Below are 18391 nucleotides of genomic sequence, written 5' to 3' on the forward strand. Positions count from 1 at the left end.
GGGGTTATTGTTATCAGGCTAGAGAAGAGAGTTGAGAGAGAAAATTTAAACAGTTGAAAAAACTTGATACTGTAAACACCAACATTTTTGAAAGATATTTGAATATTCATGACCAGACATCACATTTGTTAGTAACCTTTACAAATGATAAGTCCATTGAACAGAGTTTAAAGTTAATATGGATACATTTACATTGTACAGAGGAATATCAGAAAGATGTCCAACTTCAAACAACAAAGATACACAGGAAAACTAGACAACTTGAACAGGAGAAAACAGTCAACTCTCTTCAACAGCCAAGCCAAGCAAAGCCACCACCTACCTTTGGGTTAATATGCTCCTGAATACCAAGAATGGCAGTCATAGGAGACGGCGGGGGAAAGTCGGGCGTGGGAGGCTGGATATACCCCGTGGGACTTACTGGTATTTCGCTACAGGTGCTGGTGCGACTGGCACGGCTTGAACGCTTGCTGTCAAACTCCAGCGATGGCGGTTTTGAGATTGCTTTCGTTGGTAGGGGCTCCTTTGGTAATTCTGGAGGAGAAACCAAACACAATCATTTAGAAACAACTTTTAAGCTCATTTTGAAATTTCCTTTGCAGTTTTCATAGGGCTACACCTTCTCCTTTCACTATCTGAAGTACCTGGTATGTCACCCTGCACAATCAAGCAGACCTTCCCTGAAGGTACCATCCCTGCGGGCTGTTCTGCCTTCAAAACAAAGTCTTACCCTCAACTCCAGAGTCCTCGTCCGGTGCAGGGTCTTTCTCCATATTCTCCTGCTCACTTTTCTCAGCACTCTCACTGAGCGAAACATCATCTGATGAGTTGCTTTCCGATATCCTGCCGGAATGCGCCTCTGACAATAATTCATATGTGTTCATCATCTCCTCCTCCTCCTCTTCAGAGTTCGGCGGGATAAAGTCGTCATCGTCACTACCGGACGAATCCTCAATTAATCGCTCGGAAGGCTTCTGGAAACATAAGACCTTTCGAATCTATTCCACTGTTCAATACAAAATGTATTGGTTTGTTGCTATAGTGAATGAGGAAAAACTTCCAAAGAGATCCGTCTGCTAAATTTTTTTCAAAGTTCAATTAATTTTGATTTAGTTTTTGGATTGCCAAGTATAACCAACCACAAAGCCAGTGGAATTCTTTACAGGATGGATGCAAGTTACCGCACTCCTTTACGAGGACAAAATTGAAGTTGCTTTGATATAGATTACGGCTTTGCCATTACCTTCTCTTTAGTCTGCACCTCCATCTCCATCTTCCCGGCCGATTTTATATTCTCCATCCTAATGTAAGTACCATTGTTATCCTCGCTTACATTCCGTTTGACTTCGCCCATTGGCAGATATGTTGACGACTCATCCACTAACGGTCGGCGGATCTCCGGGAAGGGCTCCGCATTTTTATTGGACGCATTAGATATTGTGCGCTGTTTTGATGCTGGGGTTTTAATTTCGCCGATTTCCAGGTATGGGCCGTTCGATGTGGAAGATTTTCGTCGGTAATCTGCGGAGAGGAAGAATCGATTGATCAATGAATCAGCCAGGAACAAAATCTCATTCATAAGTCTATGTAGGATTGCTTAGTCAAGAAGTCATTACTACTTCTATCTAAGTGTTCAAGATAAATCAAGAGTATTGGTACCTTTAGGAGGCAAGTCCGGTCTAGGTGTATCATATATCTCCTCTTCAAATTTCTGATCTTCTCGTCGATGGGTCATAGATGAAGACCGCTCTGGCACTGGCGGTGAGTTACTGAAGAAATAGAAGGATCTCACACGAATCAGATAATGAGTGGCACCTCTGTATTTTGACTTCTGTGCGTTTTCACGTTTATACCAGATAGCTGTTCCTCTGATCCATTGGACCAAGGTACTGATCCCTACATCACAAAAAGCCCCCTATACTCATAATCAGAACTAAGTACGAGTCCTCCTGAACAATAGCAAGAACAACATTCTTCTCGAATTCATACTCGATCAGACTCAAAAGCTTTCTTACTTAAGAGCTAGTCCGATTACAGACGTGAAATTTGTCTGTAAATTTGAAACTTAGAAAGAAATGTTACCAGTGGGAAGATACCATACATACCTCGTCCTCCTCGTTTCCTTTATCACCTGTATTGGCACCTGTGCAGCCTCCTGTTTCGATGCATACTCCTCAACACTGCGATATTCACTCGCATTCATCCGCGCCCGTCGCGGCGCCGGCACGGGTTTAGGTAACAACGTCGGGACATTTTCGTATAACGATGAACTTTGCGGTAACGGCACCTGTTCTTCCACTGGCGATTCTAAGTCTAATATGTCATTCAGATCCGGCGAATCAGATTGCACTTCATTAACATATTCATATGATGATATACTGTCGGCGGGGTGGACTAATCGGTGTTGGTTTGGTTGTTCCAGGTCGGAGTCTTGGTATAACTCCCCAGTATGAACTGGAACAGAGTTAAAAATAATCATTAGTATCATCAAGGAGTCCAGAAAGAGCAGTCCAGTTCCACTGCATACCAATAGACGTCTCCCCTGAGCCATGATGATCAAAGACACACATGAGGATCAAGGCCCGTCTTTCATTGTTCTCAGCCTGTCATCCTGACTGAGGGCAATGTTCGATCTCATACTCGACAAGCACTCGGTGAGTGTGCCAAGGGCATGGCTTTTGGGGTAAAAAGATGTAAGGCTACTTACCACGTATCACATTTGCTATCTGCAATGCCTTTGGTGAAGTATGGTTTTCTATCAGTTCTAGAGCTGTCTTTCCTTGGGTGTCTTGTAATGAGGTGTCAATATCTGCAAGGGAAACCAGCATGGAATTAAAAGCCATTCTTCTTCAAACGAAAATAGGTAAAACGACGTCCAACACCAGCTGATCATCAGGAAATTATGTCTATCGAGTCGCCTACCTCTGGTGAGAAGTAACTTGACTACCTCTGGTTTCCCATAAAGAGCTGCCTCGTGTAATGCACTACCATTCTCTGTCTGGAAGCAAAGAAGGAAATTGTTATTGAGAATCCGATCAGAGTCATCAACGTCAATGTTGTACGTTATACTGTCAACAATAAGGCGATAAAGCAGTGGAAACTATCCATGATAAAAACAACTTCTACTTTGTTGTCTTTACATGCCAAACAGTGATTAGGGCCATCTTTGTATTGATGGAACCTATCAATTTCAGTTCAGCAAGACTACACTATGACAATGAGACAGCTATGAGATGACTGAACCATGGCTGCCTTAGGACCATATGGAATAGGACGGTGAGAGCTGAGCTGTGGTAGATACGACGTGTTGAGACAATCAAGGCAGCCAAAGCAGCAAAAGATCGTGTGCAGAGGTTTGGAGGACCGTGATACCGCAGACAGAATACCTACACATGTATTAATATCAAACCCTGCATCTAGTAAAGCCGTGACGACATTCCTGTGACCATTCCTCGAGGCAAGGTGAAGAGGTGAATGCTTGATCGTGGCACAGCTCAGGAGGCTGATACAATGTTTCAGGAGGAGATTGACCGTCTGGATTCGACCGTATTGTGAGGCCAAGTCTAGCGCTGTTTCATCTCTGTTGTTGCGTATCGTTGGATCGGCATGATTCTGGAAGAAAAAAAAAGTGCGAACTGTCGGAAATGCCAAAGTCATTAGTGGAAGCAAAGAGTTTTATGGCAAGTATGCTAATGCTAATGTACCAAGGGTAATTCTGACAATATTGTGCATTTAATGGGTTGAAAGGAACCCATATGCGTATGCAGCAGCAATTAGTACGTCGTTTTTGTAAGAAATATCGAGGAATACCACAGCAAGCTAGATGCCATGGGATAGTTTGCACATTGATACATGTAGCATTGCCACTGCCACAGCTTTGAACACTCCCAGCCATGCCTCAATTATAAGACTTTCAACAAGAGCATCAAGAAATATGTCTACTCCGGCAATTAGCAAATGGTGAAGAATGCAATCAAAACCATATGATAACCAAAATAACTGGCAGTTCGTACAGCAATTCTCACTACTTCACACACCCATTAGGAAACCAAGAGATTCCAACAATCCCCACCACTACAGCCGGGCCACCAGGTGGACTGAACCCATTACACCTGTTCACATACCACAACTTTTTTCTCCCAGACCGCAGTTTTTTTCTCCTGATGGCAAAGTACCAGAAACATGAACCATTCAGGTTGTATTCATCCTTGGTAAACAATAGTTGATGTTTCTTGAACGGGATTAGCTCAAGGGCAATACAGAAGAAACAATCTCTGAACTTGAGTTGATACAGATCGCTTCTTGGTGGAAGAATACTTTGGCAGACATTTTAAAACACAAACTTTCTCCTATTGACGGCAAGGCACCTGAGAACTGATCAGGTCGTATTAAACGCACCAGTTAGGTTGTATCCATCCCTTCTTCCTGTGCTTCAACAACCAATGAGTCAATTGTCACATGAGACAAACATCTCCTTACAGGCAGCCCAGAGCTATCCTTTTCCTGACCTAATCTACGAAACTCAACCCTGCTTTAACTTTTCTCTTCCATATGAATCTCTCATCTTTAGACCCACCTTTGAGCCAGACGACCGCCATTGACCAGGGGCAGACAAAACTCTTGCAAAAGCCCAAAGCAATAACTTCCAGACCAGCTCTCAGGAACTCAATAGTGCTTTAACCATAACTTCCTTTCAAAAACCTCTTGTATTTCCAATACTACAACCAACAAAGCCCTGAGTCCAAAGCATGAGTAAGCTTCCACTGGTTTCGCTTTACAATTTGCAGACACCCTATTGGCTGCACTTCCTATTGAAACCGCATCTTGATACCGTATATTTTTCTTCTTTCTGAAACTGAGATCTTTCGATCAACAGCCGATTTTTACAGACTTGCCACAAAGATGAGTCAAATCACTGTACCTGTACTTGGCCACACGCACCATTTCTGTGAAAGCGGTGGAGAGATCAGCTTGGCTTTCAATGGTGCGACCAATCATTTATCAACCTCAATGATACAAAGGTTGGGTGACTCCACAACATCATTGGATTTCTTCCCCACAGGGAATTTCTAACACCAGTTGGTCATCAGTTGAACACTGTGCTGGCCTTACCGTTAAGAGAACTTGAACAGCTTCTGCATGACCGTACTGTGCCGCCGTGTGGAGGGCTGTATCTCCAGCTGCATTCTGAAAAGACATGAATAAACATAATGTAAGAATACAGTCACTGATAGCCATCTCATCTGCCCAACCATCCAATTTCCCTGTGTCACACTTTCAGCCTCCCAATCAAGACTTTGGTTTCTGGAATCACAATCAACAAGCTCGACAAATAGGCATTTACACTCGTCAGAAAATATTCTGGTGATGCTATCATTTATTGGGGGTGATGCATTTGGAATTTATTTGTCATTTGGATCACTGACTGGGTTAAGCTTCTTGGAGTAGTTCACTAGACTATTTCCGTTTCTACGCAACTAGCTATTAAGTGGGTATGAGAAACCCAGTTTATTGGAGAAAGCCACCACAGCCCTGTTGCAGAGGTTCATGCCCATTTCGCCTTGTCTTTTTTCGCCTTTTCCCATTTTGCCTTTAAAAAATATACATTTCGCCTCCTCCTATTTCGCCTTTTCCAATTTTGCCTCTTCCCAATCCGCCTTATTCTATCTCGCCTTTGTCTTTTTTCGCCTTTTCATTTTTCGCCTTATGCTATTTTGCCTCTGTTTTATCTTGCCTTATCACAAGTTGCCTTAACCATTCTTGCCTTCGTCTCAGTTTGCCATTGTCTTAATCTGCCTTCTCCTATTTCACCTTGTCCTAATTTACCTTTGTCCTAATTCGCCTTCATCCTATCTCGCCTTTACCCGCCCCGCCTTTGTATTATTTCGCCTTCTTCCCATTTCGCCTTCTTCCTACTTTGCAACAAACTTGGTGTCTTTACCCATGTTTGTTGAGTCAATCTTTCATATGAAAATGTCTTCAACAGTGTTGAAGGGCTTCTAGGGTCCATTCGGGGGTACCCCCAACCAAAACCCGGTGGACATTGCCAAAATTACAAGTGTAGATAACTTCTCAGCCATTATAGTCATATTACATTACATACCATATTACAAAAGACTTTTGTCTCTTTTACCCATGTTTGTGGGGCCAGTCTTTCATATAAGAGTGTTTCCACGAATTATGTTTTGGTACCCTACCCAAGGCTGTTGCTTAATTACCAATATTTTCAAATCTTCATAACTTCTGAACCATCTACATGTAAGCTTACATGTATCTCCAAAACCAACTTAGTATCTTTACCCATGTTTGTCAAATCTTAGAGTTTTCCAAGTCTTTCATGGAAATATTTTGGCATAGTGTTTTGGCATTCTTTGATGAGTAAGACTTGTGACCTGGTACTATATAGGAGGGATGGGGGTGCTAAGTATTTTATTGATCATTCAAAGTGTGAGTGCTTCTGAAGTTCTTTATTATGGACTATGGTCAATAGGCCTATTCAAATCCAGCAATCTGGAAGATGTATTCCTTTGATCATTGGGGAATTATGAGGCCTTCTCACAGAACGAGTTAGCTCTCAAGAACGTCACACGCAGTGTTCCCTTTAGATGGTTTTGGTACGTTTGATGTTCTTCATTCACAGCAATGCTATAACTTAGCATGAGATAATATAAGTACCAAAGTTTTTTTGAACAGAATCATTAAACTACTCAAAACACTGCCCCCCCCCCCCCCTGCAAATAATAGACCCCTTGCTTAACGAAGGGGGATTGATAAAAGGCGAGGTGAGATATGGCGAAACGGGAGAAGGCAAAATGGGAAGAAGGCGAATTGACACAAAGGTCAATCAGGAAAAGGCAAGATGAGATAAGGCAGGATGGAACCAAGGCAGAATAGGACAAAGGCGAAATAAGAAAAGGCAAACAAAGATGAGGCAAGATGAGAGGAAGGCGAGTTAGGAAGAAGGCCAATTGGAACAAAGGCGAGATAAGACGATGGCGAAATCGTAGAAGGCGAATTGAGAAAAGGCAAGTTAGGAGAAGGCTAAATGGGAGAAGGCAAAATTGGATAAGGCGAATAAGGTTAAGGCGAAATGGGCAGATACCGTTGCAGATGTTCTCATTCCCAGCCACATCCTCAGCCACCCCAATCAGAGCTTTATCTATAGACAGAGATGGCTGACTCTACTAAAGCTATTATTTACCAAGGGGATTGGGTCTAACCTACAATTTTGTGGCAGATGAAGCACTGTTGGTTGATGTACAAGATAAAGAGGGGTGTGGATACAGAAAGTGTCTCATGCTCACTAAATGTGTCATGGACAAACTAGATGGTCACTAATGGCAGTACGGACACCACAAACTCCCCCACCCCACACTCCAATGCTGCCCCATAGAAGGTGTACATCCACAATGAGATACAGGGCTTGTAAGACAATTCCTTGAATCTGGCCAAGCATCACAACATGTAACAGAAGATTCAAGTTATACAGTTCATCATCAGATTGGATTGGATTGCTTGTAATTCTTCAATAAAGATAGGGATCTGTCTGGCTCGGTAAATCACTAGTTATCAACACAGAGATCATATATTCTATATCGAATGGTTATGAATTATTAGAAGGAAACACATCGTAACTGAATATAAGAATAACTGAATATATGAATAAGACATTGATAGATGATATGTACCAGTATCCCACTTACACTACCTATTGATTCTTGATCAGACAGACAATCTTTTACAACAGGACACACATACAACCTTTACGCCTTTCCTTTGACTATCCTGGTATCATCCTGCCAATCAACAGAAGTTGCTTCTTGCACGCTTTTAAGTCTGCTCACCAGGCGCGCAAAAGACACCATTAGGCAGAGATACACCACCAAGTTCCCACACATTTCACCGATTCCGCACAAATCAGCTCACTCAAGAAAAACAATTTCACCTAAACGAACACACCGACCTTCAAGATAGATGGCAATTTTTAGCAGCTAATTCTAACCTGATACACCAAGGAAGCGATAGATGACTTCAGCAATTTGCTTAAATCACCTGCAAATGGGAAAGTTCACGCTGAAAAAAAAATCAAAAATATTCAGGTGGAACTGAATATTCTTTCTTCACCTTCCCACGAGAAAGGTGGAATTCTCAGGAATTATCCCATGGAAATTTGGTCGTATTGAATTTTTTGTTATCGTACATGCTACCTGTTTGAATATGAACAGAACTACAGGAACTACCCAGTAATTGCTTGAACATTTCGTGTCATGGTTTTCGGTGTTTCTTTGAAAGACGAATGCAGAGTAGAAAGAAGTCATCAGCCATTCAGCCAAATGCCCCACGACTGAAACACAAATTGCTATTGAAAGTATTTTGAACTGAAATTCATCAATCAACTAAGTAAAGCCAACATCAATAGTGACCTTGACCGACATCTTATCTAGCCGAAATGCCAAAAAGTCTGGACCAAAACTCAATAAATTTAATGGACATCAATATAATCCTGTTGCTTCTACTTGTCTGAACACCATCACACTGGTCGATGAGGATTTTGCGGTTAGTTAAACCCCACAGGAAAGCAACATCAATTTAACTCTGGCCAATCCATCTTCTAAGCAGCCAAATTTCTGTGGCAATTCTATAAGCTCACTTTTGATGGCTTAGGCTACAAGTACAAATGAACAGTTACAAAAAGAAGCTCTCAAGATGAACAAAGAAGCTCATCTTTTACGAGAAGATGTTTAGAACCATTCCCCTCGTCTTTCATCAAGGTTTCCTACAGTTGATAAGCTCACTTTTGTTGGCTTAGGCTACAAATGAACAGTTACAAAAAGAAGCTCTCAAGATGAACAAAGAAGCTCATCTTTTACGAGAAGATGTTTAGAACCATTCCCCTCGTCTTTCATCAAGGTTTCTTACAGTTGAGGAGACGGAGGGGGCAGGGGGCTCTTAAAGAGAAGCTGTCTGGAACAATACACCTGCTCTTTCATCATAATGTCATGTTGAACTTCTTCCCAATAATGATTAGGCACATGTCCAAAGCAGTACATCTACTCATCACTCATAGACCAGCCATAGATCTCTCAACAACAGCAGCCTTTCTGTCAACCAAAAAAACATAACTCTTGGAGAGTATGGGGAAACAACGATTCATCTTTTCCATATCTAGCATCATCCACAACGATCACACACTGCTGGTGAATGCTTTTTCATTCTCATGGCTTTCTGCTGAATGCTTTGTCTATCAAAGCTTCTTTTTTGGCGCAGCCTCAGCAGCAAGATTGTTGTTTCTTCTGAAGATCCCATTATTCTCATATTCACCGGTAGGCATTATAAAAATTCTGTTGCTATGGTTCTTCCCAAAGTCATTACCATTACTGATACTACCAGAGCCAGGAACTTATCTGAGCACACAGTACAGGAGTATATTCCACAAGGGGTTGGTGTTTGGCCAGGAGCTTTAGATCAGTATTCTCGTTACACGTGTAATCTTTCAGGGAAGAACATCTTTAATATGCTCTGGACACTTTAAGGGACTGTAGTCCACAGAGGCCCTACCAGGAAATGGTTTGATGCCTTTAGAGGTTCTCATGTTAGCTTGGAGAGTGAATGAAGCAGGGAGAAGTTTCAAATCTCAACATTCCAACAATGAAATGTTTGTTGATGTAAAACGTTAGGTGTGTTAGTTCTACCAACAGGCCAACCAAAACAACAACCAGTAAGGAAAACCAAAGAAAATATTGTTGTGTGTTGCAAGGACAGGAAAGCAAATATGAAGGGATTTAGATAGAGCAAATGAAGGTTGTAGCTTTGATATCATGGGAAGCAAAGATTATCAGGAGTGCCTGGAAATGCTCCACAGGTCTCTACATTGCCTTGGTCGGATCTGCGCAGAGAGTGATGGAATATTGAAGGTTTTCATTCTTTAGAGTGGGCGTACTGAAGGTCAGGTTTTCTATAGAGCATTAGGGAAAATAAGGTACCGGTAGCTAGGATATCAAAAGAGAGTAAACCAGTCAGTATTTTTAGCAAGATGAAGTGCATTTACTTTGCTAAGCTTTGGATTTAACAGCTTTTTAAAAGATGGATAACATTTACCTTCAGGTGTTTGTAGAAGCAACAACTACCATGAGCTAATAGCTGTCTGTAATGTGAGCTATTGCTTGAAGCTACAATATGATGCTGAAAGTAATGCCCATAATCCAGCTTAGGGGAATATGGGGTGACAGAGCACGGCTTAGGTAAGAAGTTGGTATGCAGCTCAAAACTGCTGGATTGATGGAAATAATATTGCCAATGGGCATTGCATGGGCCAACCTCAACCTCAACCCAAAGGGTCAACATGTTGCAGCCAGAATTATTCCGCAGCATAATGAATGGATGTGCATTTGCACATTGATCAATTGGCTTCATGCTCCAGCCTCCCCAACTGTTGCTTTATAAAGAAGCAGCATCATCCACTAATGACCCTAGCGTAATATCCCGCCGCAATGTCACCAGAACTATTAAAACCGCAACACAATCTGCCACTAACATCAGGCAATGTAACCACATCATTGATCCTTGCTTGATCTCATTGGCAGTCAGCCGGTCTGAACCAATCATACATTGATTGAGACACCTCTGGCTACGCTACATAATAGCGGGTGTGTCTGCCATCATCCCTGATGATTTATGGACGAATTTCCAAATATTGGAGAACACCAAGCTTCTAATTCGATAGAGCAAGGGCAAGGGCAACTTGGAATATGTTGGGCATATGCCAAGGGGAAACACAAAACACAACAATAAGATTTGCGTGGCATACATACCTCTTCACATCCATCCATCCCAAAAGAGTTTACACATTACACGCATTCAGTGACACCAAAGCCTTAGTGAATTAGACGTCAACAGACAGTATCCAAAGATGAATCCCATCATCATTTTACAAGCTGTTTACGAGCTTACAAGCTGCTTTAATGTACTGCTTGTCAGAGAAACAAGCGTACACCAGTGTATGATGAGCTTCCCCTGATGTAGGTATACCCCCATCATATATATCTCTACCTGGAGGAAGTGGTGATAGATGGAATAATGTAACACTTGCCTAGCAACCTGCAGTTGTGTGATAATCCTTCCTGCAGGCACCGATCCAGAAATTGCAAAGTGCTACCGGTTTTTGATGGTTTTTGATTCGTAAGACCTATAAATTTCTCCCCACATTTGCTCGAGGGGTAGGATTATGAACATAATATTTCCAAAACAGGCAAGGTAACATATATCTCTCCTACAAACATAGGGCTGTGATGCTTCTTTGCATCCCATTTACCGATACTGGAGTCACCAGGCCAATAACCCGGCCCAACTGAGGAGAACTCTGAGGAAAGGTTGCCATTTTCAGTTCAACTGAGCGCAGAAGACCATTCTTCGGAATGGGTAGTGATTTTTACTGACAAAGGGACAGTTACACCATCAGCTGAAGGTCACTGTCTGAAGGGTGACAACTTTTGCCCGAGACACTGGTCTGGCCTTCTACAAATACGTTGCCATATACAGCTTGGCCATCCATTATTTCCAAGTTTATAGTAATGGCTTCCAGTACAAAGACAAATCCTACCAAAAAGTACGGAGCAAAAACGAGATATCATCTGTCATTTTGGATTTCCCTGGAGAGGACAATTATTGGTTTTAGTTTGCAAGCAATCTATCTATTATCCTTAGAGGATCATATATTTTATAGTGAGTCCCTAGATGGTTATTTGTCTTGAATATTATCTCCGGGACCTGGGGATTTCTAACTGGGGAGCCAAGGAGGATTACAGAGCATTGCTGCATGATGCTTCTATTGGTGGGAATCCAAACTGCTATTTTATGAGATGAAATGTACACCAACAACAGAATATTATGATGGATATGACTGGCATCAAAAGATGATGACATTTGTTAAATAACCCATACACTCAGAAGTAAAAGGAGTATCAGAGTTGGCAGGGGGTAAAAAGTGGCAGCCCACACAGATTTGGCCCACTCTACAACATATTGACATTAGATCAAAAGATTTTATCACCCGTTATGTTGGGAAATTATGGCTTATAGTTGAGTCAAATTTTCACATGATTTTAATCAGTTATACTTCGCTTGTCATTTCGCTTGTGTCAATTTCTTAAAATATGAGGAAATGAAATTTCATTATCTCCCTCTTTTAGAAATTGTATTAAATTGATACCGCTGGAGGTCTTTTCTTGTTGTGATAATGAAGTTTTGATTCAGCAAACAACCATATGAAAGATCGGTACACACTGCTGAAAAAATTAAGAGCTGGAAAAGCAGCTTATAAAACCACCCAGCAACCAAGCAAGAAGTAGAGCCAACAACCAATCAATACAGTAATGAAGTCAACACTATTCATAAATAAAATATCAAAAACATAAACATAAAACTGTTGGCGCACACTACATGAATTTCAGTCCATTGGCATTTCAATTAAGTGGCCCATATTTTGGAATCATGCCGTTTTTACAGAATCAATGTTACTTTTTGTTACAACACATACTCCCTGCAGGATGCATCATATAAATTGACTTATGCTACATTTACATTAGGGTTTACAGTAGGGTCCAGCAGTGACAGCCACAAGCCTTTAAAATCAGCCAACACACCTGAACCCAGCTTCTCCCTCCGACTAACAATAATTACTCTTACCATTATCTTCACTAGATGAAAGGTAGAATTAGCTTCAGATAATAGCTGACTATGCTAAGCTACATGTATTAGCTACAGTGTCATGGAACTAGCTACTGTTAGCATCATACAGTGACTCTTACATTACAACAAACCTCAGTAGAATTCGAACCCCTTCATCAGATGAACATTTGACCTTTTATTTCAAAGTAACTCAAACTGATGAGACATATTGTAAATACACATTTCTTGCATGCCTAACATATGATATCAATTGTATCAATTGTACATTTCTATATTAAAGGGAGACTACAGGCAAGCATGTACGTGGACCAGAATATGTGTTGGTATACAGAATGAAAGGTACAGCCTTCAGGGTCAATTTGATTCGTAAAAATTGACAAATATGCTGTCTGGCCTAGGGAAAGATTGCCAAAATACTGTCTCAAAGAACTATAAACGGAAAGATGCTTATGATGTGCACTGCACAAGGGGAACTATAATGCAGCTGAAGTTATATGTGTAGCAGTTATTGGTAATGTTAGCATTGTACATGTGTTATGTAATGATGTTATGTGAGAGATGTTCTCTGGACATGTTGACATCTAGATGCTTTATATACAGATGCAGAAATGAATACACTTTCAGCAGCAGGATTGATCTCTTGGGACATCTGCCATATACAGAGGGGCTACAGTACTGGTCAGAGTAACATACCTTGACAGACGCATCTTTCACTCCACGCCCTTCTCAGGGACATAACAGTTTAATCAACAAAATAGGATCTTTAAGACCCAGTCCATCCAATCTGTTATACTTATGACAGATTGTTTCTGTCTGTAGCTATTACTGTTCCAAGAACAAGAAGTGTTACTTCTGACCAGTACTGTAAATGCCTTGGTTATCGCTTATGTGAAAGCAAAGCTTGAGATAGACTACCACTCACGCTTTTATCGTCCACCAGAGTCTGAAAGGTATGAAAAACATGTTGGAAAAAATTCAAAAAAACTGACCAGTGACGACCTTGACCTACTAAGTTCAAGGTCAACCAAAAGCTTCAGAGCAAAATGGAGCTACTCTGCTGGGGTGCAACTTTCGCTGAAAGAGATTTATCAAAATAAAATTGAAATATCAATCAAACTTTATGCCTTACCCAGTCTGTATGTAGTCCCACATATTTATAGCGACAGTTACCGACACCATGAACAGTCCTTCCTGACTTATGCCTTTCAATGTTATCCCTTACACAAGACTGAAGAGAATTTACTATGTCTCTGAAGCATGACATGACTCAAGAGAAAATTAAAAAGTCAACTTCCAAACAGAAAGTAGAGTAGAGTGTATAAAATGGAGAGCCTCACACCCAAATTGAAATTCACACAATTGTTGTGAAATACTGCTGAAATGTTTACAAGGTGGGAGTGTCATGAATTTTTAATGGTAACTTTATTGGTAAAAGGTTATCGCTATCATGTTCAATGGTCTGAACATTCATGCTCTAACTCTTCCATTTATGTTCACATCTGTAATCAAATGCTGTGTATGCAACATCTGAAAAAATGTTCTTTGATAAGTTTTGATAGATCTTGATTGGGGAGCCACATAACAGTTGGTAGATTTATTTTCAACCCATTTCAAGCTTCTAGCCTATTGGACATATTGAACCATTGAGAGAGGTAACTAAAAGCTAGCTCCCCATCTAAGTCAGCAGCAACATTAAGCTGTGAATGCATCTTCCTTCACCTTCCTGCAGGTTTTTTTAATGGTGCATGTTTATCTTTTTTTCCTTATGAGCATCATTAACCCTGATGAGGTTGCCAATTAGCAGGTGGTATGTTTCTTACCATCAATCAAAGGATACTGGTAGGACCTATCTTCAAGAGGAACTCTTCAACTTGAAGTACTAGTAACAATGCTTAAGGCTATAATCAGTCAGCGCTAACACTCATGAGCATTCTCAAAACTTTTTATCAAAGCCTGTTCATCATTTCTTACACGAACACCATATATCAGGATCAGGATCAGGATCAAGTGGCCTACCACTTCGAAAGCAGGTGGAAGGTTGCTCTATTAGAGCAATAGCAGCATGATAGGCTACTTCCACATACCAGCTGAGGATCAGGGAAGTGGGCAAGTAAGAAACTATTATTTATAGGTAAGATGTTGGGCTTTCAGGATCAGACACACTTTCCGAAGATTTCAGGTTGAAGCCATCTTTATACCAGTCAGTGGAATGACCTTGAACCTCACTAGAGTGAAATTAAGAGAGTTCAAGGTCATAATACAATGTCACAATACAAGGTCATGATACAAGGTCAAGGTCATAATACAAGGTCATACTGCATAATAGTTCTGGCAACTGGTCTGATTGCCCTGAGCCTGGCCCGATTCCTGGTAACGTATTGAAGGGGTGACCAGGATATTCAGCCCAGGGCAAGTATTGTGTTTAGTGAATAATGTGGGCGGCCATACTCTACTAAGAACTTGCTAGAACAAAGAAAGTTGAATGACTGATTCTTGATTAGCATCCACTCATTAAAAATGCAAACTAAGATACTATCAAATTTGGTCAGTGTCTGAGTAAGCAAATCAAATGAAATCACCCTCACACAAAATCAAAATCAAATTTAAAAGGCATAATGCTATAATAAGGCTAATGAGAATTTCATATCAAAATTTATTACATAATTAGCTGGTAAAAACAGCAGACTTCATAAAATATTTAGTCAGATTTGAATTCGAGTCATTAAACCAAGAAGAAATTGTTTATGTCTACTGAAATAAATGTAGCCAGAAAGTTCCAACTGCCCTTGGCAGGCTGTCTTTCAATAATCTCCCTTGATGAAGATGAAAATCCATTGGTATGAAACCCATTAGCACATATAAATAGTATCTTCATGTTACAAACTGTAAAGCTGAATCTCAAACTACATGTACCTGTATGTAACATGAATGAAGCACCTCAGTAAAGAACACAAACAATCAATGAATACTACGGAAGTGGAATGTGACCAAATCAGTGACCATTTTACTGAATGAAGCGAGACGATAGGAAATCAATCAAGGAAATACTTACAAAACTCTCAGAATTCCTGGTTTCAAAACCCTTAGAATTCCAACCACCACTGGATTATACTCCTCACCACAAAACAATCAATGCACACTATTCAAGCATGAAACAACACCATTCCAGCATCCACTCTCAAAACTGATTGCTGCCAGATAGCAACCGGAATAATCCATCAAAGTGAAAAATTACTCTTTTTACTGACTAAGGTTGAAAGAGATCCTAGTAAAACTACCCACAAGTAAACTTTCTCCACTGACACTGACTGATATTTCAAATCGACCGCAATGTATCAGATGCTTTCCAAGTATGAAATGAATTAAAACCACATCAAGGCTCTCTCCAGTGCATCACTGAATGCAGCCAGACAGCTCACAGCAACCAGAACCTGAACTATCCATCAATGTTTACACTTCACAGTAATCCTTGTTAGCTAAGATCCATTAGTTGATATACATAGAGAATCTATATGTAATGATTTACTTGACTAAATCTGCATTGAAGATGGAACTTTTCACCATGTACCTCATTAAGGAACTTATTAAATGAATGAAGGACCAGTAACATGAATGTTTGTCAAACACAGAAACACAAATATTCATTTGAAAAGATTTGCTCAATATAGTAGAATCACCCTTAGGGTGGACACCTCTGTTTGCAGGAGACTCTCTCTATCAGGGACACTGCCTTTGTTCCCAAATTGGATGATTCCATTCAGCTTCACTAATTTTAGGACATATTTCTATCAAGGGCAACATTTGTAGGTCCAGAAGGTGCCCTTAATGGAGAGGTTCTACTGTACCAGTATATGACTGGGTTTTTTCTACCTCCCCCACAAACATACAACCATCAATCCCCCACCTGAGGTCAAATCAATCCCCAACACATCAAACCGCTGACGGAACACCAGAGACATCTGATGGCCAAATCCTGAACTGAGGATCAGATTAGAATCCCCAACACATCAAACCACTGACGGAACACCTGAGACATCTGATGGCCACATCCCGAACTGAGGATAAGATTAGAATCCCCAACACATCAAACCACTGACGGAACACCTGAGACATCTGATGGCCACATCCCGAACTGAGGATAAGATAAGAATCCCCAACACATCAAACCAATGACGGAACACCTGAGACATCTGATGGCCAAATCCTGAACCGAGGATCAGATTAGAATCCCCAACACATCAAACCACTGACGGAACACCTGAGACATCTGATGGCCACATCCCGAACTGAGGATAAGATTAGAATCCCCAACACATCAAACCACTGACGGAACACCTGAGACATCTGATGGCCACATCCCGAACTGAGGATCAGATTAGAATCCCCAACACATCAAACCACTGACGGAACACCAGAGACATCTGATGGCCAAATCCTGAACCGAGGATCAGATTAGAATCCCCAACACATCAAACCACTGACGGAACACCTGAGACATCTGATGGCCACATCCCGAACTGAGGATAAGATTAGAATCCCCAACACATCAAACCAATGACGGAACACCTGAGACATCTAATGGCCAAATGCAGAACTGAGGATCAGATTAGAATCCCCAACACATCAAACCACTGACGGAACACCTGAGACATCTGATGGCCAAATTCTGAACTGAGGATCAGATTATATTGAACCTTTGAAGATGCAGGTCACTTCTTACCTGTTCATTGACTTTGGCTATTGATGGCCCGTGTGTCAGGAGAATGTCACATATCTCAGCGTTTCCACTCCACGCCGCCAGGTGGAGTGGGTAACACCCGGTGTTGTCCACGATGTTGGCTGAGGCATCGTAGTGAAGCAGGGTCTTCACTGCATCCCTGCAAAGATGGAAGTGAAGAAAACGATGAGCTTTATTTTACACTTTGAAGGCAGAAATCCACGACACAGCAGTTTGGGTAGTTATGGTTAGTTCCACGTTCTAACACCAGATAGAACTACTGCGCCTTCTCTTCCCCATCACTGACAAACAATCATAATAGATTGCAGGTAATTGGAGCATGATTATTATTGGGATAAGCATTGATTGACCAATACTACAGACAGAAGAAAGGGCTATCATAAGAACAACAACCATAGAAACACAGGCTGAAAGAGACCAGCAAAGATCTGGTTTTCGTTTTTTTCTGAAATGACTATCAGTTTTGTTATTGTGGAAATCATATCAGGGGTCCAGTCTCATTTAATGAGGATGATGATCAAAGCAAAACGATTCATATAAACAAGCAGAGATAAAAGAATGACGTCAGCTGAGCTGAGACCAGATAAATCATGCAAAAAAACATACATCAGAAAATTAGTGTTTTGTTGGCTATAAAGACAAATGTTACTCTGAAAAAAACCACTTCGCATGTCGAAAAACAAGACCATGTCATGAAACTAAATGTTTGGTAAAACCATTTACTAATTTAAAAGCTGGCAGTATGGTCTACTGGCAGAGCTGAAAAAAGAACTGATGGGTATATAGTTCCCCTGATGAGCAGACGCAAACAAATACCTTTACACCTCTGAGCTATATTTCTAATAAATCGATAAAAAGATCTTTCAAATTTGCCGGAAATGGCAAGATTGATCTGTGGAAGGTGGTGAGTTAGTAATTGAAGACGTTTCCAGCAAAGGTTGTCTTGGGTCACAAATGAAAGATTCT

At 40.9% G+C, this 18391-nt stretch overlaps 1 protein-coding gene across 10 annotated transcripts in view; it reads right to left on the bottom strand.

Moving 5' to 3' along the window:
- The window catches only part of LOC135492891 (ankyrin repeat and SAM domain-containing protein 1A-like), a 79722-nt gene that overhangs the window by 40541 nt on the left and 20790 nt on the right, over nucleotides 1–18391 (bottom strand). For 7 of the 10 annotated variants that reach the window (XM_064779584.1, XM_064779583.1, XM_064779588.1 and 4 more), the window contains 11 exons: nucleotides 17408–17564; nucleotides 13610–13630; nucleotides 5113–5187; nucleotides 3391–3612; nucleotides 2923–2998; nucleotides 2708–2809; nucleotides 2106–2454; nucleotides 1660–1769; nucleotides 1244–1521; nucleotides 731–974; nucleotides 323–534 (listed from right to left, as the gene is read on the bottom strand). In XM_064779584.1, the coding sequence (XP_064635654.1) occupies nucleotides 323–534; nucleotides 731–974; nucleotides 1244–1521; nucleotides 1660–1769; nucleotides 2106–2454; nucleotides 2708–2809; nucleotides 2923–2998; nucleotides 3391–3612; nucleotides 5113–5187; nucleotides 13610–13630; nucleotides 17408–17564 (1846 nt within the window). Of the gene's footprint in view, nucleotides 1–322; nucleotides 535–730; nucleotides 975–1243; nucleotides 1522–1659; nucleotides 1770–2105; nucleotides 2455–2707; nucleotides 2810–2922; nucleotides 2999–3390; nucleotides 3613–5112; nucleotides 5188–10811; nucleotides 10893–13609; nucleotides 13631–17407; nucleotides 17565–18391 lie in introns of those variants that run through there. The other 3 variants (XM_064779589.1, XM_064779585.1, XM_064779591.1) reach the window with 3 other exon arrangements.

Source organism: Lineus longissimus, chromosome 8 (genome assembly GCF_910592395.1).
Source record: "Lineus longissimus chromosome 8, tnLinLong1.2, whole genome shotgun sequence".
Lineage (NCBI taxonomy): Eukaryota > Metazoa > Nemertea > Pilidiophora > Heteronemertea > Lineidae > Lineus > Lineus longissimus.